This window comes from Stegostoma tigrinum, chromosome 2, assembly GCF_030684315.1.
Source record: "Stegostoma tigrinum isolate sSteTig4 chromosome 2, sSteTig4.hap1, whole genome shotgun sequence".
NCBI lineage: Eukaryota > Metazoa > Chordata > Chondrichthyes > Orectolobiformes > Stegostomatidae > Stegostoma > Stegostoma tigrinum.
The window spans coordinates 34,712,884-34,740,501 of NC_081355.1; the positions used below are offsets into that span (position 1 = coordinate 34,712,884).

The 27,618-nt window shown below is 42.0% G+C and overlaps 1 protein-coding gene across 3 annotated transcripts; it reads left to right on the forward strand.

Annotated features, from left to right (window-relative positions):
- The first annotated feature begins 432 nt into the window (after positions 1 to 432).
- On the forward strand, positions 433 to 27,402 carry LOC125467450 (nuclear transport factor 2-like). 3 transcript variants are annotated; one of them, XM_048563294.2, is made up of 5 exons: positions 433 to 502; positions 7,929 to 8,055; positions 8,812 to 8,883; positions 14,338 to 14,436; positions 26,927 to 27,402. In XM_048563294.2, the coding sequence occupies exons 2-5, from the start codon at positions 7,957 to 7,959 to the stop codon at positions 27,038 to 27,040; spliced, it is 384 nt and encodes a 127-aa protein (XP_048419251.1). In that variant the 5' UTR covers positions 433 to 502; positions 7,929 to 7,956; the 3' UTR covers positions 27,041 to 27,402. The 3 variants fall into 3 exon arrangements, with proteins under 3 accessions (XP_048419251.1, XP_048419233.1, XP_048419241.1); XM_048563276.2 differs by lacking the exon at positions 433 to 502 and adding an exon at positions 729 to 835; XM_048563284.2 differs by lacking the exon at positions 433 to 502 and adding an exon at positions 798 to 883.
- The last annotated feature ends 216 nt before the right edge of the window (positions 27,403 to 27,618 follow it).

The following is a 27,618-nucleotide window of genomic DNA, read 5'->3' on the forward strand; positions in this document are numbered from 1 at the left end:
GGAACTCCATCAACAAACACATTGATTTGGAGCCAATCTACCATCCCCTCAGAAAAAGAACAGGAAATAACATCACCAACCCAGATAAATAGAAAGCGGGACATAACACCAGCGCTTTGTCGGAGGCTCACTGATGATGTTACCTAGAATGGTGACGAAACGTCTGAAAACTAACCTTCCAGCTCAGCGAGCAAACTCACATCCAGACCCTCAACCTGAGCTACAAATCTTCTCAAAATCTGTTGTCTCTATTTCCAGTTTCCTGTCTCCTGACTGATGATGGGGTAGCTGTTATTCCAGGATTTTCCTGAAATTTTCAGGAATTAAAAATCAATCGCTGGACGTTGCTACAAGGAAACCATTATATGAAAGTGACAAGGGGCATTAAAACGTATCTTAATTTTGCTTTTAACACTTCTGTGCTCAGTAACTGAGGAAGAGTGGTTGACTCACATGGACTGTTAGAACTCTCCTAATGAAGGCACACAAGAAAACAAAGCCGGTAATCCCAAACTCGAATAACTTTGGATAGATGTGTCAAACTAATTATTTATTATTTTAAGGTATTCAAAACGTTTAAAACATTGAAATGAAACTACATCCACGTGGATCATGACGCCAAGCAAACAAATGACATTTCTCCACTGGGCAAACGGACCTTCCGGTTCCATGGACGGGCTCGTGGTCTCGTGCGCTGGCCTTTTGGGCGGGGCCCGGGGTCTCGTGCGCTGGCCTTTTGGGCGGAGCTCTTTGTTTGATTTTGGTGTCAACCTGCTCTCCCGCGCACCCTGTGAAAGGCTGCTGGTTCGCGAGTTTCATGGGCAGACGAAACGAGGTCGGAATGAGCTTACTCTTAAGTTCCGCATGTCTGCTTACCAGACTGGTAAAACTTTTGTATTGGGTTTGATTATATTCCCCTCATTTCGTCAGTGATCCTAACCCATGGGCCTTGTTGCAGATTGAAATGTAACATTCTGTTGCTTCTTTTCCCCACAGTTGTCTTGTGCAGTACCTCGCAGTTTTATGTGTTGCGCCGATTTTGGCCGCAGAAGGTTGGGACGTTTTCTTTTAGTCATCGGCTCAGTCGGGTTCGGTGCATTCGTTCCGGAGACTTTGTAGAAACAATTCCCTGATTATTTCAGTCATTTGCGATGCCCGTAGAGCTCGGTGTTTACCTTTTGGGCTTTTCTATTTTGAATTAATAAGTTTTAGACGTCAGAATTCCCCCCCCCCCCCCGTTATCGTTTTAGAATATGTCAACGTTTGAAGTGAAATGAATGATAACATAAACTATGTTAGTTTATGTTAGTTTCAAAACTTAGGACGTGTCAAGTGATAGTTCTTGTGCCACACAAATGCCAGGCAATGACCATCTTCAAAAAGGCATAATCTAACTGCTGTCATTCAATGGTGTTCAAGATTGAGATGGTTGGAATGTAGTGGCTTCCGTACAAATGCTGCTAGTCTGCATCCTATAGATTAATAACTAGTGCTCGCCCGTTGATGAAGAAACTGCATGCTCTTCATGACTGCCGTTTGTTATATGTACTTTTCCTAACAGGCGAATTGATAATTAAATACTTGAAAAGCATACATTTGAATTTAATATAATTGATATCCTTCTGCCGATCGTGTGATCTCTACACTTTGGTCATTTTAAAACTGTTCTTGCTCGTTTTGCATTTAGCATCGAGTGGAATTGTAGTTTTTGGGTTTTTAGGCAAAGATTTTTTTTAAAGACACGCAATACGTTACAGTGTGTTCCTTGCTTTCTGATAATTTCTACAGTTTGCTGATTCAACTTCTCAAAGTGCGAAATAACTGAAATTTATATAGCTCCTTTCAAAGCATCAGAAAGTCCCCAACTACACTTTTTACATACTTTTTGAAGAATGGTTATGTAACTCGGTAGCTGATTTGTGCACGCAAGTTCACATGAAGAGTAAGATAATGATCAGGTAATCGCTTTTCATAATAGCATTTGAGGAATACATACTGGTCAAGGCACCTGTATAATTTCTCCGTTTTACCTTTGAAATAGTCCCATCGGAATTTCTTTTACCTGCCCTGACAGGGCACTTCTGTTAAGAAACTCATTTGAAAAACTGACCAGAATACTTTTGTACTCCTGGATTTGACAACTGTCACATCAAAAGTGTTCAGTCATTTCAGTGTTATTTTTGTTTATCGAAGATTATAAAAATCTTGATCACTTGAGTCAATGGGCTGAGGAATGGTGATGAAATTTAATTTGGATAAATGCAAGGTATTGTATTTTAGTAAAACAAACAAATGCTTGACTTTGTACTATTAATGATAGGGTGCTGCTAAATGTTGTAGAGCAGAGACAGGGTTTGCGATTCTTTGCAAATTTGCATCGCATTTGGGTGTTTAACAAGGCATTTAGCATGCTTGGCTTCATTGGCAAGGAACAGTCCTTTGAGTATAGCAGTAGGGACATCATGTTGAGTTGTTCAGGATGATGATGCCCTCTTTTGGAGTACTGTGTCCAGTTCTAGCCGCCTAGTAGAGGAAGGATATTGCTCACCTGGAGAGGGCTCAGAAAGGATTTACCAGTATGTTGCTGGGAATAGACGGCTTAAGTTACAGTAACAGCCTGGATAGGCTGGGACTCTTTCTCTGGAGTGTAGCAGTTTGGGGTGGGGTGACCATTTCGAGGTTTATAACACCACAAGGGGCATAGAAAGGATAATACTACGGGCCTTTTCCCTAAGGTGTGGGAGTGCAGAACTTTGAGACATGAAGGACAACTTTTCTAGTGTTTCATGTGTGCAATGAATTTTCAGAGAGAACGATGCATGCAGGTACAGTTATAACATTTATAGATATTCCAAAGACATTTGGATAAGTAGATGAATTGCAATAGTTTGGAGGGATATGGGCCAAACATAGATGGGACTAGCTTAGTTTGGGAATATGGTCAGCATGGCCTGTTGGAAGCAAAGGGTCTATATCTATGCTATGTAACTTCATGACGAGCTTAGGGTTGTCATCTGCATCTATTTCTATAGGTTCGCTTATGTGATGTTTACCAGTTTATGTGCAATTCTTGCATCCACACTGGTTTAGTATCTCTGTAACTATTCAAAATGTTGTCATTGTATGAAAGATTGTTCAAATTCTGCATTGCTTTAAAACAAATATTTTGGGAAGTACTATGTAGGCATTTGTCCTAAATACCAGAATTATAAGAGCATGGAAAGACAGGACTGCAGCCAGTAGTCATTATTCACTTTAGAGGAAGAAATTGTATTTATGTTAGTTTCAAAACTTAGGACGTGTCAAGTGATAGTTCTTGTGCCACACAAATGCCAGGCAATGACCATCTTCAAAAAGGCATAATCTAACTGCTGTCATTCAATGGTGTTACCATCAGTTGATCACCCCCACCCCCTAACTATCAACATTTTTGGGGTTACCATTGACCAGAAACTCGACCAGAAACTCAACTTGCAATTTAAATATGGTCGCTACAAAAGCAGGTCAGAATCTAGGAATACTGCATTGAGTGACTCCCCAAAGTCTGTCTGTCATCTACATTTCATACGTCAGAAGTGTAATGGAATATTCCCCACTTGTCTAGATGAGTGCAGCTCCAACAACACAAGAAGCTTGATGCCATCCAAATCAAAGTGAGATCTTGAATGGCATCACATTCGCAAGCATCCACCAAGAATGCTCAGTAGCTGTAGTGTATGTTGTCTACAAAATCAATTGCAGAAATTCACCTAGTTCCTTAGACAGCATCTTCCAAATCCACAACTGCTTCCATCTTGAAGGACAAGGGAAGCAGATGCATGAGAATGCCACCATCTGCAAGTTTCTATCCATTCTGACTTGAAAATATATTGCCATTCCTTCACTGTTGGGTCAGAATCCTGGAATTGCCCCTCTACCGCATTGTGTGTGTTACCTACATGCACTACAGCAGTTGAAGAAGGTCCAGTTCACCACCAATTTCTGAAGTACAACTAAGGGCTAGCAATAAATGCTGGCCAGCCTGCAATGTCTATGTCCCATGAGAGTTTTTTTTTGTTTAGAAAAGCTTCACTGTATTAGTAGATACAAAACGTCAGTTTTTGTGCTCCTCTGATGCTGCTTGGCCTGCTGTGTTCATCCAGCTTCACACTTTATCATCGTAAATGTAATTGCTGTTGTAATGCTGGTAAATGCAGCAGCTACTGTGTACATTGCAAAGTGCCAAATTCAGCAGTATAACAGTATGAGAAGCACTGTAAATTGCTTTCTTCAGTTAGGTCAATACCGTGGAGGAAGCTTTTGAGTTACAGTTTTTTCCCTTCTGACATGAAACAGAAAAAAAATTAGGTGAACGTAATTTAAAATGCTAGACAGTCCACTAATATACATTGCAAATGCATTAACACCCACAGTTACTGTGATTGCACTTCACATCATTAACACTATCCTCTATTTTGATTAACCCTCCCCCTTTGTTTGCAAAATCTGCTCTCAGCAGAGGTGATCTATTTCTCTGCCATTAAAATTCTATTTTTCTGTATATTTTCTCTAATTCCAATAACATTCTTGCTTTGGGTATCCTTCCCACTTGTCCACTTGCTCCTCCTTGCCCAAAATTCACAGCATAAAACCCATCACTTTTCCAGCCCCCTTCAATTCTAAAGTTAGGTCACATGTGATTCAGTGTGGCTTGCCAATTGATTTTACATAATTGGCTTAATGGCAGGAAATAGACACCGGTGATGGAGAGTTGTTTTCAGACTGGAGGCCTGTCACCCACAGTGTTCCACAGGGGCCCATAGATATGATTTGGTTGGGAATATAGGCATGTTCATTAGTCTGCAGATGACACCTAAATTAGTTGAATAGTAGATGGTGAAGAAGGTTTTCTAAGACTGCAAAGAGATCTTGATCAAATGGGTCAATGGGCTGAAAAATGTCAGATGGAGTTCAATCTGGATGAATGCAGGGTGTCTCATTTTGGTACAACAAACAGAGGTAGGGCTTAAACAATTAGTGGCCGGGCCTTGGGTAACTCTCTAGAATAGAGAGACCTAGGGGTGCAGATACATAATTGTTTTAAAATTTTCATCACAGAGACAGGATGGCTAAAAAGGCATTTGGTGTGCTTGCCTTCATGGCTTGGACCATTTGAGTGTAGGGGTTGTACGGGACGTTGGTGAGGTCTGTTCTGGAGTACTGTCCAGTTCTGGTTGCCCACTTATAGGAAGGATGTTATCAAGCTCGTGAGGGTTCAGAAGAGACCTACCAGAATTCGCCAGGTATGGAAGGTTTGAGTTAGAAAGAAAAGCTGGGACTTTTTTTCACTGGAGCGTAGGAGGCTGAGAGGTGACCTTTTATGGAGGTGTATAAAGTTGTGAGGGGCCTTGATAGGGCTAATGGTAGGTGCCTTTTCCCTAGCAAGGGGATTTCAAGACTAGGGGCACATTTTTAAGGTGAGAGGAGAGAGATTTTAAAGAGTTGAGGCAAATTTGTTTTAGAGGGTGGTTCATGTGTAGAATGAGCTTCCTGAGGAAGTGGTGTCTGTGGGCACTGATCAAAGTGTTTTTTAATACACATTGTAAAACTACATGAGTAGGAAATGTTTGGAGGGATGTGGGCCTGGATCAGGTAGGTGGGACTAGTTTAGTTTGGAATTATGTTCAGTATGGATTGGTTGGAACAAAGGGTCTATTTCCCATAATCTATGATCCTATAAGCCTAGTATTGGACTTGAAATTTCGACTCTGGTTCTTTGTCCATAAATGCTGAGTTTGCTCCACTGGTACGTTTACTGACTACCAGCCATAAGATGGACTTTTTCCCTTCCTGATGTGGCATGAGCACTGGTGAGGAAGGTCAGGAATTATGAAGGCAGTCAGTTATGCTATACTGTGGTAGTTGCATTCCTGTGCATTATAGAAGATCATGTTAGAGACCAATGCTTTATCCTAGCCATTGTTTGTCTTTTTTTCTGCTTCACAATAATGGCCTGAATACACCACAGCCACTGTCATCCTCCAACCTTTGACCCTTGCAAGTTGGCTTCAGCAACTCCTCGGCCCATTCACCATGTCTGCTATTGGACCAACTCATGCCACATCAGCCCTTTGACGCTTTATATTGCAGTATGGGGACACCTGTGATGTGCATGCTTCTGCCAGGTTGCTTTGCATATGGGTGTACACTTGCACTCATATATGCGTATACGACGCATTGTTGTGGCTTTTGGCTGCTTTTGTTTTTAGTGATTTCAGCTCTGACTTAGTCTGCCAGCTTCCCTGAGGGTCACATTACTTCATTATCTGTGTTTTGTGTTCAATTAGAGTCTGTGAGCCTTTGGATTGCATTGCTTTTTAGCAGAAGGAGACGCAGGTAACTTATTAAATTTGGAAGTACTGAACAGTCAAGTGGGTGTTGTTGCCCAGCACTGGGCAACATCAGTGACTCACCTTAGCATCTGAAGGCAGTTTACACAGCAAACATACACTGCTTCAAGCAAATGGCCACGTCTGAAATTCAAAGGGAACCGGTTGGGTGAATGGCAACTACAGTCAAGGGGTCTCCATCTGATTACAGTCTGAGTTTTTTGTCATAGTCAGTCAGGTGCTGGGTCTTATCTGAGCCTGGGCACCCATGACCTTGTAGTTCAGAAATTGGACTGTGGTCAGTCTTGCAGGTCAAGTTTATCCAGGGATACAGGTGGGTTAGTCAGGATGCTATGGAGGCATCTATCCAAGGTGCTTGGTTAGCATTTCCTGTGGTGCGATTAAGATCCAAGTGGATGAACAGCAGTTAGTGGTGACGCATGGGCTGGTGAGGAGATGAGTTATCCTTGGTGAGTGAGTTGGAAGCACCGGCCAGAGTCTGTGAGGATACGTTGGAAGACAGCCATCAAAAAGATGTGATGCATATGATGGTGAGAGTGGCCCATGATCCTTGGTGTATAGTGGCTGAGTTAATACTTGAGACTGAGACATAGCAGGGAAAACACGGTAGTACTTAGCCTTGAGGTGCAAAAAGTCACTGACCTTCCTGCAATGTTGGGCATGCTTTTTCAGCTGACCTAGTCTGCCTTTAGGTTCAGATTTTGATTGGTCTAGTGGTGTGATCTCCACTGGCAAGATGAAAGACTGCTGTCCTCACCAATATCCTGTCCACCAAGATCTTTCAGGCCCCTGTCAGTGGGGAGTGAGCTTTCCATTCTTAGTGCTAATGTCGAGCACCATGGGCATGAAGGCTAGTTTCTGGTTTGCAGTTACTTAAGTTGTGTGCAGCCAGGCTTTAAATATATGCCAACGATGTGAATGCCAGCAGTAACGAGCACTTTTTTTCTCTTGCTCGTGATTCCCCGAGTTCACAAAGGACTTTCGTGTTGCTAGCAGCAGTTGACAATCACTCCTCCATGCATGGAGTTTCCCAAGTGGTGCAGAAAGAATGGCAACTCTGGATCTATGTAGAGGAATGGATATGATGACTTGTGCGCACAGTGGTTGTGTTCCCATGTTGGTACTAACAACGTAAATAGGACTCCTAAAGAAATTCTTTTTAGGGAATGTGAGCAACTAAGGGCTTAAAAAGCAACTCAAGATAAGTATTTTTGGATTATTATGAGCCATGAATGAATTGGCAGAGTAAATAAGGTTATATTTCTGACCTGATTGTGACTGAAAATTGCCAATGTGGAATTTGGACAGAGAGCTGGCTTTACACAATTACAATTATTGGTGGCTGTATTCAGAGCATGATTTGTAATGTCAGAGTCTGCAGTTTTACAGATTGCATAATTTGAGATATAATCAAGAGTATACAAAATAACTTGAACATTTACTGTGAACATTCTAGAATAAATAGTATTGTATTGCCAACAGCTTAATTCAACTTGACATGCTATAGTTGGAAATATTAATTTCACATATCTTCAACAGGATTGAATCTTTGCTATTACACATCAGAATGGCTGAACACCCGTTGTGGGAACAAATTGGCAGAGGTTTTGTGCATCATTATTATCAACAGTTTGATGTAGACCGAACACAGCTTGGGACTCTGTATGTAAGTTATGTTTTGTATTTAGTGCTCATGTTGTTATATTTCTGTTTGTGTCCCGTTTCTTTAAAACAGAGCATGTGGTTTCTGCTTCACTGGTTTCACTGTATCACAATATTGAACTTGTGCAGTTTGCCATCTGACGAGTAGGATTGGTGTTTATCATCACCAGCATGATGTGATGAAATACTACTGACAGAGAATCCATGTAAGGGGAAAAGGAGAGCTCAAGCCTGGCTCAGCAAGAAGTGACACAGTCAAGTGAAGTCTCTCTTGAACGTATCCACTTCTGTGTAAATTGTAAAGGCTAAATGAGGTCCCAGCAATTGTGCAAATTTTGAGAATCGAGAATCATGATATTTTTGTTACAGGAGGAAAGCGGTTGTCCCAGTTTCAGTGATTGCTTCCCCCATTGGTGTACTAACCTTTCTTTTTACCCCCGGACCCTCTTGTGTGTATCATTTCCTCTTTAAATATGATTGACTTGCTTTCAGTACTTGTGCAAGGCAAAATGTTCTATTTCTTAGCAAGAATATTTTAAAAACTAAAAATCCTGGGACTTTGTAAAAAAAAATTAGATTTTTGATATGCAGTATGCTTGGACTGTGCAAAGTTCTAGTTTCTGTTTTACATGGGACGGGGTTGGGGGGGGGGGAGGGGAATAGCCCTGTTACAATAATTTGAGATGCATGAGATTTGACAAAATTGTAAAAATCTGCTTTTGATCAAATGCAAGTAACTTTAAAACGTTTTTGCTTCCAGAGTGACTGTTCCTGCTTAACATGGGAAGGACAACCTTTCCAGGGGAAAGCTGCAATAATGGAGAAAATAGCTGTATGTATAATTGTTATTTTGTATATCTGTTATGTTATCACATGTTGTTCTTACCATGGTAATGAGTGTGCTGGTCTGATGCAATGTGACATTTAGGGACCTTTTCAATAAAACGTTTAAACCATCATTTTAGCCTCTATTCAAAGTCACCTCTGGATTCTGCAGGTGAGCTTTTCTTGCTTTGTAATGTTGCTGATAGCCTGCAAACTTGTAGAGTTTGTACAATAGTCTATCTTTTTGAAGTATGATAGGGGAGAATGTTTAAGTTTAGTATCACCCTTTCTGTATCAGCTGGTTGTGCTTGTGCCAAATTCAAATTAACTTACTTTATCTCAATCTATTCAATTACTATTTCAGATCATCAGGAATATTAGTGCAATTTATCAGAAAATCAACTTCTGGTCTTGAGTCCATAAATTAATTAATATTTGTAGCGAGTACTTCTTTGTAGGTGCCATTCTTTGGCAAAATGCTAAACATATCTCTTCTGCCCCTCAGATATATGCAAAAGATCTTGGAGCACTACTTTGAGCCACAGCACAGTCCTCACTAGTGCTCAAAGCAATGTTGATTCCTAAAAACATTTGATCATACTTGCTTAGTTGTTGTTTCACTGCATAGGCTCTGATTCTGAAAGTAGTATTGAGACTGCATACAAATATATCAAAAAGAGATTTCTCTAATAGAAACATAAGAATTCTTCCAAAAAGTCTGGTTTCTGCCATCTACAATAGAATGATTTTCGTTGCCTGGGAATGGGTTCATGCCATTTCTGTGCATCAAATCAAGGGAAGATTGCTTCTGTGGTATTGTATTTGCAGCATGGCTGAAAAGTGGTGCAAGGTGCCATCAACAGTACTGTGTAGCAGCACCTGCTCTGAAATAACCTGTTCACTGCCCCGTTTGGATTCCACCACAACAACTACTTTTCTGAAGAAGGGTCGAGGCACGAAATGTCAGCTGTTCTGCTCCTCTGCTGCTTGGCCTGCAGTGTTCATCCAGGTCTTTGTTATCTCATTTACTCAACTTCTGACCTCCCTACAGCCTTGGCTCAAGTATTAGATAAGAGCTGAATTCCGAAGGTGAGGTGAATGTGATAGCCCTGACATCAAGGCTATATTTGACTGTGTGATATCAAGAAGCCCTAGCAAAACTGTAATCAATGGGGCAAACTCACCATTGGTCAGAGTCAAGCGTGGCACACAGGAACTTCATGTGATTGTTAGAGGTCAATCATCTCAGCTCCATACATTCCTGTAGGTCATCCTCAGTAGTGTCCTATTTCCAAACATCTTCAGCTGCTTCATCAATGACTTTCCCTCAGTCATAAGGTCAGAAGCGGGGATGTTTATGATTGCACGATGTTTAGTACCATTCATGACTGCATTTGAACACAGACAAATATCCAACGAGATCTGGATGATATCCAGGCTTGGGCTGACAAGTGGCAAATAACGCTTGCTCCCCAAAGGCCAGGCAATGGCCATGTCCAACAAGAGATGATCTAATTATTGCCCCCTGACATTCAGTGACTTCCCTGAATCCTCCACTAACATCCTGGGTATTACCATTTATCAGATGCAGTTGGACTTGCCCCACACAGTGGTTACAAAAGCAACTCAGAAGCTAGGAATACTGTGGCAATGAACTCCTCTTGTGACTCCCCAAAGCCCGTCTGCCATTTACAAAGTGCAAGTCAGGCATGTGATGGGATACACTCTGCTTGCCTGGATGAGTGCAGCTCAACAACACTCAAGAACCTTGACACCATCCAGGGCAAAGCAGCTTGCTTGATTGGCACAGCATCCACAAGATCCATTCCCTATACCTCAGTAACAGCATTGTGTACTATCTACAAGACGCACCGCAGTAATACACCAATGATCCAGACCCAGGACCACTTCCATCTGGAAGGACAAGGGCAGCAGATACATGGGAACATCAATACCTGTAAGTCCTGCCCCAATCCACTCACTGCCTTGACTTGGAAATATATCACTCTTCCTTCAGTTGCTGGGTGAGAATCCTGGAATTCCCTCCCTAAGGACATTGTGTCAACCTACAGTACCATGGATTGCAGGTGTTCAAGAAGGTAGCTCACGCTCACCACTACCACCACCACCAACAACAATTTCTCCCGGGCAGCTAGGGATGGTCCAATACATGCTGCCCAGTTAGAGATTCCCACATCCCATGAGTGATTTTTTTTTAAAACAAAAAGCCGTTGGATTTAGATTGTTGACAGGACTTGGCGTGTAATAGTTCAAGTTTGTCTGTTCCTTTTTTAAATTCCAGTTAAGAAGTAGCGACTCTAGACCTTTGAATGATTCTGGCAAGCCTTGGAAGCTGCAAATTTTAGCTTGTGTTAATTTTCAGGATGATACTTAAATTATCCATGTACTTAAGTTGCTGGTATATTCTTAACTTTGGACTGATAGCAAACCAAATATAGGTGTTGGCCCTACAATGAACTTTATTTGCTGAATCAGAGCATGTATGCTGTTTGGTCACATAAAATATTTTGTAGTCTCTAATATCTTTTGTGTTTTAAGTCTCAGCTATTGTTTGCCTTCACTGATAGAATCTACCTAATCTATCATTGGCCAAAGGTATTTTTAGGCCAATTTCCAAAGCCTGAGGGGTTGAAGTTGGGGCCTAATGATTGTATAAAACTAACAAAGGTGCTTGGCTGAACCTGGCTTCTTTTAAAGAAGAAGAAAGTTACTTGTATTTAAGGACATTCTTAATGTTTCATAGTGTGCAAGTTGCTTTTAGTTGTAATGTTAAGACAAAGCAACCAGTCAGCCAAGTAATAAAGTATGAAGCTGGATGAACACAGCAGGCCAAGCAGCATCTCAGGAGCACAAAAGCTGATGTTTCGGGCCTAGACCAGCCTCACGCTTTATTGTCTTGGATTCTCCAGCATCTGCAGTTCCCATTATCACAGTCAGCCAAGTAAATAGGTTAGCTGTTTGTGATTTTGATTTGGGGTTGAATACTTACCAGGATACCAAGAGAATATTTGATATACCCTTTGAACAGTTTCAGCAGGTATTTTATGCCCATGTTTGGGAGCAGATGGGACCTTTTTTGATTTTAATGTGTCATTTTAAAGTAAAGCACCTTCAGCCGTGTGGGACTCCCTTAGAACTGCACTGACATGGTCGTTTAGGTTCTGTAATCAAGGCACTGGTGTGGAGTTTGACCTCTGGATTTTTGAGAGTTGAGTGTTACCACTGAGTCAACCTAGGCATGGAAACTGGTGGGACTGAAGAAACATTCTGTAATGATATGGGATTACATAATACCCTTGGATAACTTGTTTTTGGAGCAGCCTTTCTGACAGGAAGTAAAACAAATAAAATTCTAGCCTGTGAATATTTTTTGAGCTCAAATGATCAACTAATTTTTGTAACAGTTATATCAGGTGCGATGAAAAGAGTAAGTTGTCGGGTTTGTTCCTGAGTTTGTGTGCTAGATTGTTGCTGTCTATGACTCCAAAACAGTATCAGACAAGAAGGCTCAACTTGCATAATTATTTTCAAACATGATGTTGACTGAGTGTTTTCCTTAACTTGCATGAGTGGTGATAAGAATCATGGCGTCCTCCCACTCTGTAGGGATTCTATTCAGCCCATTGATTCCATATCAATGCTCTAAAGAGCATCCTACCCTGTCTCTCTCCCTGGACACTATAACCTAACCTTCACATGTTTGGACTGTGGGAAGAAACTAGAGCACCCGGACGATAAGAGGCAGACACGGTGGTTGGGGGGTTGGGGGGGGTGGGGGGGGAAGAGAGAGAGGGGAGAGGGGAAGAGATCTCTGCAAACTCCGTACAGGAACCTGAAGTGGAATAGAACCTGAATCCTTGGTGGTTAGCACTGCTGCCCCACAGTGCCAACCTCCGATCCATCATGCCACTTCACTCAGACCTATGATCAACACTGGATAGACAGCCATACTGGGGAAGGTACGTGTGTTCCAGCTGAATCCTAATACCTGGTCTGAAACGTGGGTAACTGCGGTCAAGGAGGAGAGTCAACAACAGACTCTCGGATCTATGTGTCTCATTGGAAGCACCAGTGGCATGAGTTGTAGAAGTTATCAGCTAATCTGCAATACATACCTTACAGCTTCTCCAGCACCTTGTCCTTAGTGCTGGCTACTTGACTCACTTTGCCCCCTGACTCTGTTGAAGTTCTGGTATGCTGCTGGTGTCTTCCGTTGTAAAATCTGATGTAAAGTACAAGGAAACTAGGGCCTGAATAAGATTTGTAGCAGAAAGAAGGAGCTTTGCCTGTGGATTTTCAGTTTTCCCAAAGTCATGTGTGTGTAGCATGGTGGCTCAGTGGTTAGCACTGCTGCCTCACAGCGCCAAGGACCTGGTTTCAGTTTCACCCTTGGGTGACTGTCTGTGTGGAGTTTGTACATTCTCCCTGTGTCTGTGTGGGTTTTCTTTGGGTGTTTCGATTTCCTCCCACACTACAAAGATGTGCTGGTTAGGTGGATAAACCATGCTAAATTGCCCATAGTGTCCAGGGATATTTAGGTGGCTTAGACATGGGGAAATGCACGGGTAGGGGAATGAGTCAGAGTGGGATGCTCTTCAGAGGGGCGGTGTGGACTTGCTGTGCCGAATGGCCTGTTTCTACACAGTAGGGATTCTGCGATCGATGATGAATTTGGCTAGGAGCTGAGGTTAAATTGTGGTGGAATTTAAAATTGGACAAATAAGTCAAGATGTTGTGTAATGTTGTTTAGAAAACTGGGAATATGCTTGAATAGTGTTTTTTTTTGTAGTCAATATTTTCAGGCTGCAGGGTCTGTAAGGAAAAGTTATCCATCAGGCCTTGTAACCCACTCTATTCAAAATCTTTTGTTAATGGTATGTTTGGTGATTCCAAGAAATAGCAGTCTGAATATTTACCAGGAAATTTCAAAAATAATCGGTTTTCATTAGAAAACCTCTGGTGAATGCAATCTGGGATCTACTGTGTAGTTTGCCATTTTGAATGGGACTTATTTGTGGATGATTCCACACACAGGTATTTCAGGGGCCTTTTACCTGTGATATCCTAAAGTGTATGCTTCCTGCAGTGACTCTCCTCCCTGAGTGTGCCTGATTGCGCAGAAACCCGGTGTTCTACAAATTAAAGCATACTGGTTATTTTGCATTTTGTGATACATAAGCTGTCTAAGCTTAAAAAAGTAACTAGCTAGCAGGCCCTTTTGATCAGGTTGTCTGCAAAATATCTCTGTCCTAAATAATGGGATTTTATATTGTTTTCAAGAATTTGTTCCTTCCCTCAAGGTTTGGAAATTTGCAACATCACAGTTTCAGCTTTCGAGTCTCCTATTGGTAATGATTTGTCGTTTTATGCTTCAGATTTAGTCTAAATTATTAAAGTAAAGCTTTATTTGCCACTTCTTTCTTTCTTAAACTCTCTCTAGAGCCTACCGTTTCAGAAAATTCAGCATAGTATAACTGCAGAAGACCATCAACCAGCACCAGATAGCTGTGTTCTAAGTATGGTTGTAGGGCAGCTAAAGGTGAGTTGTGGAATTTTGGAATTACCTCCTTTTAGTGTGTGGCTCAGCTCAATAATGACTTAATGGAAAGCAATTTCCTTGACAATAGCAAAATGGATGTTTAAAATTGGTAGTATGATCACTTAAAATGCTGACACATTGTATTTTCCTTCATGTTCATTTTTTATTAAAACTAGTAAAATTAGTAATTACACTTACTTGAACTGTTAAAGGGCAGAAAAGCGGATTAGGCAATTGATCCTTGCAGGCTTCTTCTGTCATTCAGTTTGATCGTGCCTGATCTGTATCTCTGAATACTTCACCCACCTTTGTTTTGTAATCCTTTAGTAGTATTTCCCAACAAAAAGCTTATAATCTGGTTTGGGAGAAAGTTCCCACATTTGCACTGCCCTTTCGCATGAAGTCCTTGACCTGATCAAACCTTGTCCTTATCCAAAGCACCTTTTTAATTAGGTTTTCCATTCAAAGAAATAAAGCCAAGCCTATTCAATTTGTCCTGTTATCATAGCTCCAGTATCTGCTGGATCTGTGGTGCAATCTAAGACCAATCATGGAATTGTCATGTCTCAGGAGGAGGCCATTTAAGTTAGTGTGTCTGTATTGGGGCTTCAATGAGCATCATGACTTGGACTAAAGGCAAAAAATTGACACCATATTCTTCTATTTGTTTCTATTCACATAAACATTGAATGCCTCAGTTGACTGTGTCTCCATTCCACTTCCAGGCGGCGCATTCCAAACGAAAACCCAGCTTTTGTATAAGTTTTTTTTTCCTCTACCAACTTTCTTCTCTTGCAAATCACTTCATCTGTGCCATCTTCTACAACTGGAAGTAATTTCTCCGTATGTACTCCTCCCGGACCCCTCATAATTTTAAACACTTCTATTAAATATATTCTTTGCTTTCTTTCCACACAACAGCCCCAGTCTCTCCATTTAATTCTCATGTGAAGTTTCTTATTCCTAGAATCGTTTTTGTAAATCTCTTCTGTAATCTCTCTCAAACCATCCATCCTATCTTGTGCCTAGGACTGTACTGTAGACTCCACCTGAGGTCGAATTAGTATTGTACAAGTTCACCAAAACCTCATTGCTCTTGTACTGTGTCCCTATTAATAAAGCCTGAGGTACTGTATGCTTTAACTGTTTTCTCCACTTGTCTTGCCATCTTTAATCATATGTGCCTTGCTCCTGGGCCACTTATGTATTTTTTTTAAGTTTGCTCATGGAATGTGAGCATCTCTGGCTCTGCCAGTATTTATTGCCCATTCCTTATTGCCTAAAGGGCAGTTAAGATTCAATCACACTGCTGAGAGTCTGGAGTCATGTAGGCCAGATTAGGTAAGGATGGTACATTTCCTTTTCTAAAGGAATTTGTGAACCAGATGAGTTTTTTCAGGCAATTGACAACTGTTTTACGGTTGTCATTAGACCTTAATTCCAGATTCTTTATTGAATTCTAATCCCACCCTTTGCCACGGCAAGATTTAAATCCAGGTCCCAGAACATTAGCTGAGTTTCTGGATTAATAGTCTCGTGATAATAGGCCACTAAGCCATTACCTCTCCCATTACACCCCATATTTTATATTGTCCATCCACATTCTTCTTAGCAAAATGCATCATCTCATTTCTTCATATTGAATCCCATTTTCCAGCTATCTGCCCATTCCATCAACTTGCCTATGTCTTCTGCATAGTTTACGAATTCTTCCAAGCTTTGCAAACATTTAAATTGGCTCCTGCACATCAGATCTAGATTGTTTATACATCTGGTAAAGAAAAGGTCCCAATTCCAAATAGTTGGAGACTCCTCTACAAACTTACATCCAGCCCAAAACATTGAGTGATAGGAAATAATAGTGGTCAGCCAGTTTTTTTGGATTCACCTTTCTATTGTCCTTTTTTAAATTCCATGAGCTATAACTTTACTCATCTGTTATGTGACGCTGTATCAATGTCTTTTGAAGTCCGTATAGAGCACAACATCAACAGTATCCTCATCATTCCTTTCTGATACTTCTTTTAATAAAAAACACCCAGCAAGTTGGTCAAACTGGATTTCTGGCAGCAATCCATACTGGATCGCCTAAACAAGCTACCTTTTTCATGAGATTCCTAATTCTATCCCAGATGATTTCCTAGAAGCTTTCCCACCAGTAAGTGACAGTGCCCTTGCAATTTCCACTCACCTGTTTCAATTTCTATAGCTGTATCTCCTGCCAGTCCTCCTGCTTTGTCCACTTTGTCACAATAACTTAGCCACCACTTTCTCCATATCAATTTTGAACACTTCTGGTGACACAGCTTCCTCCTCTGTCACCATAGTTTTGATAACATTGGATGCAAAGTTTCTTCTTTTATTTACTCTCAGGATGTGGACATTGCTGGCTGGGCCAGAATTTTTTTTTTGTCCATCCCCAAGTGTCCTAGAAAAGATAGTAAGAATTCATTTAATGTGCTTTTCTCCACATGTAAATCCCCTTTTAGTTTCTAATTAGTTCTACACCACCTTTTTACCATACACTTGCTATTCATGTGCCTTTTGAAGATTTTGGAATTCCCTTTTATATCAGCCACCGGTTTTACCTCAATCCCACTTCGTCCTCTCGATTTTTTTCACTACCCCTCTTAACCTTCTGTATTCTTTGTTCTTTTTCTGCTACCTGACAGATTAGCATACTTCACTACTTTCTTTTAATTTGTATCTCCTTTTTTCCCTCCAAGGAGATCTACATTTGGTTGGGTTTCCTTTTTTCTTCTCAGGGATTATACCTTGATTGTATCCAAATCATCTCACTGAAGGTTGCCCGTTGTTCAACTACAATTTTACCCATCAACTTTTGGTTCCTTTATTTGGCCCAGCCTTGTTCTTGCTCCATTGAGTCAACTCTCCAAGTTGATTATTCTTACTTTGGATTTCCTGTTGTCCTTTTCCGTTATCATAAACCTAATGATGCAATGATTACTTTCTTCCCCAATGTATCCCCAGACGTTTGATCTACTTGGCCAACTCAGTTCTAAGAACGAGATTCAACAGTGTTTAAAAGGCATTGTTTAACAAATTTAATAAAAACACAATCTCAAGGCAAAATTGAAATAGCAGTTAGGAATTGGTTCACTATCTGAATGGAGTTAAGTCAGTGACTAGTCAACTTCTTTGGTTGAGTGTTTGTTTAAAGTGACTTTTGTCAAAATCCTTCATATAACTGGTTCAGTGCTATCTTTGGTGTAAAACTGCTGATTAGGAATGCAGACTCTGTCAGAAGCTAAACAAAATCCCACTAGCTACAACTCAGTTTTTTTAAATTGTCATCTCTCATTCTTTTTGCTGGCATTTTCATTAGCTAAGCAACAGGCATTTTTTGTTTTAAATCCTGTCAGTGGGTATGAGGCATAGCTGGCAAGGCCAATGTTTGTTGTCCTAATTAACCTTGAACAGAGTGGCTATTAGGCCATTTCACAAGTTGGTTGAAAAAACCAATACATTGCTTTTGGATTTGGAGTCACATGTAACTACAGTGGATTTCCTCCCATCCTTGAACACAGTGAACCAGATGGAATTTTCCAACAACCCGATAGTTTCATGATTTCAACGCCATGTGTTTATTTTGTTTTTGAATTTAAGTTCTGTATGTGGTGAGGTTTTATCCTATCTCTCAAGAATATTAACAATGCCATTATCTCCTTTTAGTGGCAGTTACAAGTTTTTGACATGCTGTTTAACTGTACAATTTTTTATCCCTTGGAACTGATAAAATGCCCAAGTTCAGATGTTTAGGTAATTAAAGTACAGTGGTAGTCCAACATAATATGGATTAATAAACCACTTATTGTTGTGTTTATAGAAAGATAGTTTTTGTGACCCCCAAATCCCAACTTGCACTGACTTCTTCCCCTGCTGCCATATTTTCTTCGCATGGTATCATCAATCAGCTGTTCACTTTTATAGGAGTCATTTCCAAAACACTTTCTCAAATGTAAGGTTCTTGTTGCAAATGGTGGGAGGTGATGGTGTCATTGTGATTGTCACTGTGGTAGTAATCTAGATTCGCAAACTAATTTTCTGGGGACACTGGTTGAATCCCACCATGACAAATGCTGAAATTTCCATTGAATAAAATCTGAAATTAAAAGCTAGCCTAATGGCAAACGTGCAACCATTATTAACTGTTGCATATACCTATCTTGTTCATTTATGTTCTTTAAGGGACTCAGCCATCCTTACCTGCTGGCTTACAGGTGACTCCAGATCCACTGATCTTTGAAATGGCCTAGTAGGTAACTATCAAAATGCTAAAAAGTCTAAAAGAAATGATACTCTGCAGACCACCTGACAGCCTGTGTGCCTAAATGGCAACATATCTATTGATCCTGCAAAGTCCTCCTTACCAACATCTGGTGGCTTGTGCCAAAATTGGGAGACTGTCCCACAAATCAGTCCAGCCACAGGTACTTTCAGAAGCATACCTTCTGATAGTGTCCCGGACATCACCCATCACTTTTTTTTTCCCCTGGATATATCGAGTCCAATGGTCCCTCAGCTTTCTTTCTGTTTCCTGAACTTAGCATATCTGGCAGAAACTTCAGGAACTGTAAGTGTATACCGTGATTAGCATGCAGGTACTGATTGTAAGCAGAACCTTGGAGAAGCTGTGTGCGTGGCTAGAGAGAATGTTGGTCTTGACCCACTGGATATACTTGCCAGATAGGTGACATGTTGGTAGTTACAGATGGGATTTACCCCAGGAATCCTGAAAATTCACTTCCAACCCTAGGAAATCTCATGGTATTGAATCAAACAAAAGCAACAAAAAACTGATTACCTATCTATCCTTCAGTTGGTAGTTTGTAAAGACAGAAGTACAGGAGATGACTCAAATAGTTAAGGGCCCTGTCGAGCATAGTGGGGGCGTGGAAGGGAATCCTTGAGGAAGAAAGAGGATCTGTTGGAGGCACCCCAGTGGAAGGTGACCTAATCACAGCAGTTTTGACATTTGTCAAACTCATGAGCCATGCAGCACAGAAATAGACCCTTTGTCCAACTCGTCCATGCCCAAGCTGAACTACTCCCAATTGTCTGCATTTTGCACATTTCTCTCAACCTTTCCTAATCAAAGAAATGGAGGATGGAGTGAAATCCATGCAGAAAGCAGGGAGAGGAAGTATAGTTAAGGTAATTGTGGGAATCAGTGGGTTTGTTGTGCATGTTTATGGATGCCTATCCCCAAAAATGGAAAGGTGAAATCAAGGATGGAAGTGAAGAATCTGAGATGGACCAGGTGAAGGTAAGAGAAGGACAGAAGTTGAACGCAAATTTTTCTAAGAATGAAGGAAGCAGTGCTGATCACATTGTAAGTGTATTGGAGAAAAGAATTGTGGGTGGGGTCTGCATGTAGGACTGAAACAAAAGTTCTACATCCCCCAAAGAGACAGCCATGTCTGGGTCCCATGCAGGTATCATAGCCACACCTTTGACATGGAGAAAATGAGATGACTTAAAGATAAAAGTTGTTCAATGTGAGAACCAGACAAAGGAAGTTGGTGGATGGTGACTGTTCCAGCCTCTTCATGGAAGAAGTGGTGAGCCTTCAGACCATCTTGATGAAGAATGAGAGTGTGGAGACATTATGTAAATATGGTAAGGAGGTGACTGCAACAGCCAGAAACCTAAATTATGAAGACAACATAAGTCAGACTAATTGTGAATTTAAGTGGGAGGAAACTGAATAAAGGGAAAAGTAGAGCCAAGATAGGAAGAAATAAGTTCACAGGAATAGGCTGAAATGATGTCCCTACCAGGACTGTCTGGATATTTGTGGATGTTAGGAAGGAGATAGAAGTGAGCTATGCACAGTTTGGGGATTGAGAGGTGGGAAGCTTTGGAGGAGACATCTTCAGAGCAAGAGGTCTGTGACAGCCTTGAAAACTATACTCTGATGTTCAATGGTGGGGGTCATGTGTGCGGAGATAGGAAGAAGTGTCTTGAGAGTTTGCACTCTGCTTCTGTCAGGTAGAGGTGAGCGTGCCAGATGACAACTACACCACCTTTATCAGCAGGTTTGATACCAAAGTCAGGATTGGACTGGAGGGAGTGGAATGCACCAAGGTCATGTTGAGATAAGCAAGAATGGATGAGAGGTGCAGAGAAATTAAGGCAGCCAATGTCAAGTTGGCAGTTCTTAATGATGAGATAAAGTACATGGGAGAATTCAGGTGGAGAGGGATTATAGGAGTGGTTGAAAGGGTCAGTGGTTGTCGGGGTGAAAAGAGGGTGGAGGGGAGGACTCTGCTCCAAAGAAGTGAGCACAGAGGTAAAGACAATAAGAATTCAGCAACATCTCATGGCTGAAATACATTGAGGTGGGGGATTTGAATGGATAGAACTAACTCCTTTGAGCACTGATTTAGCATCAGATGAGAATATTTGGCAAGAGGTGGTGGGGTGAGAAGGGATCAAGCCACGGGAGGAAGAATCCAAAAGGGCATTGGTACCTGAGCTTGTCTGTCTTAATGCCTGAATGGAAGAGAAGAAGTTTCTAGTTATAGAATCGAATGGAATGAAACTGTGGATCAGAAAGTTTTGCTATGTGCGTATAGTGGTGCAATGCACCAAATGTGGATCTCGATGTAGCAGGAGTAGCTGTCTGAGGAGCATATGTATTTGAGATGCTTGTAATCTTGGATGAATTTGAAATATGAAGAATGAAATCCATGCGGGTTAAAACTGAGCAAGAGACGTTCACTGAGGAGGGAGGTTTGTTGTAGAAGATGGAGACAGAAAACAGTTAGGTGGAAAATGCCAAAAGGTTAAAATGGAAATCTCGCTGGAGAAAATAGCAGAACTTCAAGGTTGGTATTCAGTGAAAAGTGGCAAATTAAAACAAAGTACTGCAGATGCTGAAGAAACTTCACAGGCTTTGCAGTAACTGTGGAGAGACAGAATTAATGTTTTTTTGAGTCTGATACGAGTCTTCAGAGTGGAAAGAACCTGGAAAATGGTAGCTTTTATTCTGACAGGAGAGAAGGCTTTTGTTCCTTAATACCTGAAAGAAAGAGACAGAGTGAGAATGGCTGCCCTGAATATCAAGGCAGCCATTCACTGAGCAGCATTAAGATACCCTAGCGAATTGCAGTCAGAATCAACAGAAAACACTAGTTTAAGTCATCCCCAGTAGAAAGGAAGATTGTTTTAGTTGGTCAATCATTCAGCCTCAGGACATCATTATAGCAGCTTCTCAGGCTGGTGCCTTGGTCCAAACCATCTTCAGTTGCTTCATGAATGACCTACCTTCCATCATGCGGTCAGAGTGGGGATATTGTGGAATCATCTGAATGTTCAGAACCATTTTTCACATTGTAGAAGACATGGACAACCTCTAAGCTTAGCTAAAAATATATTAGATAGTCAGCATGGGATTGTTTGAGGAAAATCATGGCTGACAAACTTGATTTTTTTTTCAGGAAGTTATCAAAAAGATTGACAGCAGTAGATGTTGGTTTTTGGATTTTAGTGAAGCCTTTGACAAGGTCCTGCATGGTAGACTAATTAGTAAGGTTGGGTCATGTGGGATTCAGGTGGAGCATGTCAATTGGATATATAATTGGCATAATGGTAGGAGATAGAAATGAAGGGTTGCTTTTGAGTGGAGGCCTGTGACCAGCAGTGTTCCATAGGGATTGGTTCTGGGTCCTCTTGTCTATATAAATGACTTGGATGAAAATAAAGAAGGCATGGTCAGTAAGTTTGCAGATGACACCGTTGTAGACAGTGAAGAAGGTTTTCTAAGACTGTAAAGAGATCTTGATCAAATGGGTCAATGGGCTGAAAAATGTCAGATGGAGTTCAATCTGGATGAATGCAAGGTGTCTCATTTTAGTACAACAAACAGGGGAAGGGCTTAAACAATCAGTGGTCAGGCCTTGGGTAGTGTTCTAGAATAGAGAGATCTAGGGTGCAGATACATAATTGTTTTAAAATTTTCATCACAGAGACAGGATGGCTAAAAAGGCATTTGGTGTGCTTGCCTTCATGGCTTGGACCATTTGAGTGTAGGAGTTGTGCTGCAATGTTGAGGTTGTACGGGACATTGGTGAGGTCTGTTCTGGAGTACTGTCCCTGTCCAGTTCTGGTTGCCCAGTTATAGGAGGGATGTTATCAAGCTTGTGAGGGTTCAGAAGAGATTTACCAGATGTCACCAGGTATGGAAGGTTTGAGTTAGAAAGAAAAGCTGGGACTTTTTTCACTGGAGCGTAGGAGGTTGAGAGGTGACCTTTTGTGGAGGTGTCTAAAATTGTGAGGGGCCTTGATAGGGCTAATGGTAGGTGCCTTTTCCCTAGCAAGGGGATTTCCAGACTAGGGGCACATTTTTAAGGTGAGAGGAGAGAGATTTTAAAGAGTTGAGGCAAATTTGTTTTAGAGGGTGGTTCATGTGTAGAATGAGCTTCCTGAGGAAGTGGTGAATGCAGGTACAATTATAATCTTTAAAAGATCTGGATAAATGTCCATGTACAAAACGCTATTGCGGCTTCATTTGGAGTATTGTGTGCAGTTCTGGTCGCTTCATTACAGGAAGGATGTGGAAGCATTGGAAAAGGTGCAGAGGAGATTTACTAGGATGTTGCCAGGTTTGGAGCGCAGGCCCTATGAAGAAAGGCTGAGGGACTTGGGTCTGTTCTCATTGGAGAGGAGGAGGCTAAGAGGGGATCTAATAGAGACATACAAGATGATCAGAAGATTAGATCGGATGGACAGTGAGTGCCTTTTCCCGAGGATGATGACTTCAGCTTGTACAAGGGGGCATAGCTACAAATTGAGGAGTGACAGATTTAAGACAGATGTCAGAGGCAGGTTCTTCAATCAGAGAGTGGTAAGGGTGTGGAATGCCCTGCTGCGAATGTAGTTAACACAGGCACATTAGGGGCATTTAAACAGTCCTTGGATAAGCATATGAATGATGATGGGATAGTGTTGCGGGAGGGGCTTAGATTAGTTCACAGGTCAGTGCAACATTGAGGGCTGAAGGGCCTGTTCTGCGCTGTATTGTTCTATGTTCTGTATATGAATAGGAAATGTTGGGAAGGTTGTGGACCTGGATCAGGTAGTTGGGACTAGTTTAGTTTAGGATTATGTTTTGCATGGACTGAAGGGTATGTTCCTGCTGTGACTCCAAGTGGCAAGTAACATTCGCACTGCTCAAATGCTAGGCAGTGACTACCTCCAAAAGGGAAAGAATCTGACTGTCACCATATATTTTACCAATGAATGCTAGACCCATTGCTGAATCCCCTACATGAACATTCTAGGGGTTATCGTTGACTAGAAACTGAACTGAATCAACAATACAGAAATTGTGGCTATAAGAACAAGTCCAGTTCGGAATTCTGTGGCAAGTAACTTAGTTCATGACTCCCAAATACAAAGCTGATGGGAATGTGATGGTATACTCTGCATTTGCCTGTTCCAGTGACATCATGCAGAACAAAGTGACCTGCTTGATTGGCACCCTGTCTCCCACCTTCATTCACACCCATTGCCACTGATGCACATTGGCAGAAGTTTGTAGTATCTACACAACATTGCACTAGCTCTGAACCTGATAAACCCATGACCTCTACCATCTAGAAGGAAAAGGGCAGCAGATACATGGGAATACCACCATCTAGAAATTCCAATCCAAACCACACTGCTGTGACTTAAAACTATCTTGTTTCTCACTGTCAATGGACTAAAATCCTGGAATTCTCGAATAGTGAGTTTCCCTACACCCAAAGGTGTATGTGTTTCAAGAAGGCAGCTGATCACCACCTTTAAGGCCAATATAATGATTACTAAATCGTGGTCAACTAGCAACATCTACATCCTTTTGAATGAATTTAAAAGCTGTAGAAGGGAGAGAACATCTAACATGTGAGGCTGCATTGCTTTTATGTTCATAGTTCATTTCTAAAGAGAGTAACTTTCACATGTTGCTTCTGATGGTGTTCCAAGGTTTGAAACAAGAATGGTATGATTTGTTTTATCATCTTTTCCTCTAATAAAAAGAGTAAAAAGTTAACAAGCTGTCAACTGCCATCTGAAGATGAAAACTTTTGTATCAAAATGTAGTGTACTTTTATTTCTGTACTTAATGTGTATCTTTCTGTAGTCTATATGTGCAGCTGTCATAAGAGGGGGGGAAATATGTTATGGTGTTGTTTCATGGTCTGAGCTATACTAGAAGGAGAACTGTTGAGACAGAGGCAAGGAGCCTTCTCCTAATATTGAATAGGACTATGAGATCCTTTCTGTTAACCAGAGAGGGCAGATGGGACCTCTGTCATGGGGTGTTGTTGAGATGAGACTTTCACAATGTAGAAGTCCTACAGTTGTCCACCAGAGTTTGAGCTTGGACCTGGTGCATTAAAGTAATATGTATGTCTGGCTGATCTTGAATATTTTTTAATCAACCTGTTCAGAGATGTTATTACATACCTCAAGACCAGGTAGGAAGTGAACCCACTCCTCTGGGTCCAGAGAATGAAATGCGAGGCTGGATGAACACAGCAGGCCCAGCAGCATCTCAGGAGCACAAAAGCTGACGTTTCGGGCCTAGACCCTTCATCAGAGAGGGGGAATGGGGTGAGGGTTCTGGAATAAATAGGGAGAGAGGGGGAGGTGGACCGAAGATGGAGAGAAAAGAAGATAGGTGGAGAGGAGAGTATAGGTGGGGAGGTAGGGAGGGGATAGGTCAGTCCAGGGAAGACGGACAGGTCAAGGAGGTGGGATGAGGTTAGTAGGTAGGAGATGGAGGTGCGGCTTGGGGTGGGAGGAAGGGATGGGTGAGAGGAAGAACAAGTTAGGGAGGCAGAGACAGGTTGGACTGGTTTTGGGATGCAGTGGGTGGAGGGGAAGAGCTGGGCTGGTTGTGTGGTGCAGTTGAGGGAGGGGACGAACTGGGCTGATTTTGGGATGCGGTGGGGGAAGGGGAGATTTTGAAGCTGGTGAAGTCCACATTGATACCATTGGGCTGCAGGGTTCCCAGGCGGAATATGAGTTGCTGTTCCTGCAACCTTCGGGTGGCATCGTTGTGGCACTGCAGGAGGCCCATGATGGACATGTCATCTAAAGAATGGGAGGGGGAGTGGAAATGGTTTGCGACTGGGAGGTGCAGTTGTTTATTGCGAACCGAGCAGAGGTGTTCTGCAAAGCAGTCCCCAAGCCTCCGCTTGGTTTCCCCAATGTAGAGGAAGCCACACCGGGTACAATGGATGCAGTATACCACATTGGCAGATGTGCAGGTGAACCTCTGCTTAATGTGGAATGTCATCTTGGGGCCTGGGATAGGGGTGAGGGAGGAGGTGTGGGGGCAAGTGTAGCATTTCCTGCGGTTGCAGGGGAAGGTGCCAGGTGCCAGGTGTGGTGGGGTTGGAGGGCAGTGTGGAGCGAACAAGGGAGTCACGGAGAGAGTGTTCTCTCCGGAAAGCAGACAGGGGTGGGGATGGAAAAATGTCTTGGGTGGTGGGGTCGGATTGTAGATGGCGGAAGTGTCGGAGGATGATGCGTTGTATCCGGAGGTTGGTGGGGTGGTGTGTGAGAACGAGGGAGATCTTCTTTGGGCGGTTGTGGCGGGGGCGGAGTGTGAGGGATGTGTTGCGGGAGACGCGGTCAAGGGCGTTCTCGACCACTGTGGGGGGGATGTTGCGGTCCTTGAAGAACTTGGACATCTGGGGTGTGCGGGAGTGGAATGCCTCATTGTGGGAGCAGATGCGGCAGAGGCAGAGGAATTGGGAATAGGGGATGGAATTTTTGCAGGAGGGGTGGGTGGGAGGAGGTGTATTCTAGGTAGCTGTGGGAGTCGGTGGGCTTGAAATGGACATCAGTCACAAGCTGGTTGCCTGAGATGGAAACTGAGTGATGTGCTGGAGATGGCCCAGGTGAACTAAAGATGGGGTGGAAGGTGTTGAAGTGGATGAACTGTTCGAGCTCCTCTGGGGAGCAAACCCCAAGCTGTACCCTCTGCCTCCCTAACCTGTTCTTTCTCTCACCTATCCCTTCCTCCCACCCCAAGCCGCACCTCCATCTCCTACCTACTAACCTCATCCCACCTCCTTGACCTGTCCGTCTTCCCTGGACTGACCTATCCCCTCCCCTCCCCACCTATACTCTCCTCTCCACCTATCTTCTTTTCTCTCCATCTTCGGTCCGCCTCCCCCTCTCTCCCTATTTATTCCGGAACTCTCACCCCATCCCCCTCTCTGATGAAGGGTCTAGGCCCAAAACGTCAGCTTTTGTGCTCCTGAGATGCTGCTGAGCCTGCTGTGTTCATCCAGCCTCACATTTCATTATCTTGGATTCTCCAGCATCTGCAGTTCCCATTAACACCTCTGGGTCCAGAGGCAGGGACATTACCACTGGACTTGCCATATCTTAAATACAGAGTGCTGTACAGAAGTTGTAATTTTTTGTGTTGCAGTATGTAACCTTGACTAATCTTTTGTTTCTCTCGTAGGTGGATGATGATCCAGTGATGGGTTTTCATCAGTTATTCCTTCTGAAAAATGATAATGATAAGTGGATCTGCACAAATGACATGTTCAGATTGGCTTTACATAACTTTTGCTAGGCTTGATTTGCAACTGTAGTCAGATTTCAATAAACCAGTTGTCTTTCGTCTGATACAGTGAAGCAGTGTATTCACATGGGCACTGTCGTGATGCAGGACCAATGTAATGAACTGAATTGCTTAATGAAATTGGTTGCAGTATTTTGTCTACTAGATTTTCAATCTGTTCAGCATTCAAAGGTCAAATAGATGATCACAGTGTTAACTCATCCAGTGAATGAAAATGACAATGTTTGAAGTTATCTGTAAATGGTTTCTGTGAGTGTCATTTTTTTCATGAAATATTTGAATCTTGGACTTTACTGGTTGGATATATCAAAATTTGTTCTCAGACGTGCTTCATTTGATTTTTGCAGAACGAATAAAATAGTCAAACTAAGCCATAATTAAAATGAAAACTTCTGATGTGACCATTTTATTCATGAAGGGTATTAGACAACAGTTACTAATCAATTCAGAAATTTCATCATACATTTTTACAGGTTCTCAAATTGTTCAAGACAAGAACCTGTTTTTTGGATTTTATTCTAAATAACTAAGGAATGTCTTTAGTGGGATCTATAAATATTTCATCCACA

Coding starts and splice junctions, on each gene's coding strand:
- LOC125467450 (XM_048563294.2), top strand. CDS start 7,957: ATGGCTGAACACCCGTTGTGGGAACAAATTGGCAGAGGTTTTGTGCAT. Junction 8,056..8,811: donor CACAGCTTGGGACTCTGTAT/GTAAGTTATGTT, acceptor TTTTGCTTCCAG/AGTGACTGTTCCTGCTTAAC. Junction 8,884..14,337: donor CAATAATGGAGAAAATAGCT/GTATGTATAATT, acceptor AACTCTCTCTAG/AGCCTACCGTTTCAGAAAAT.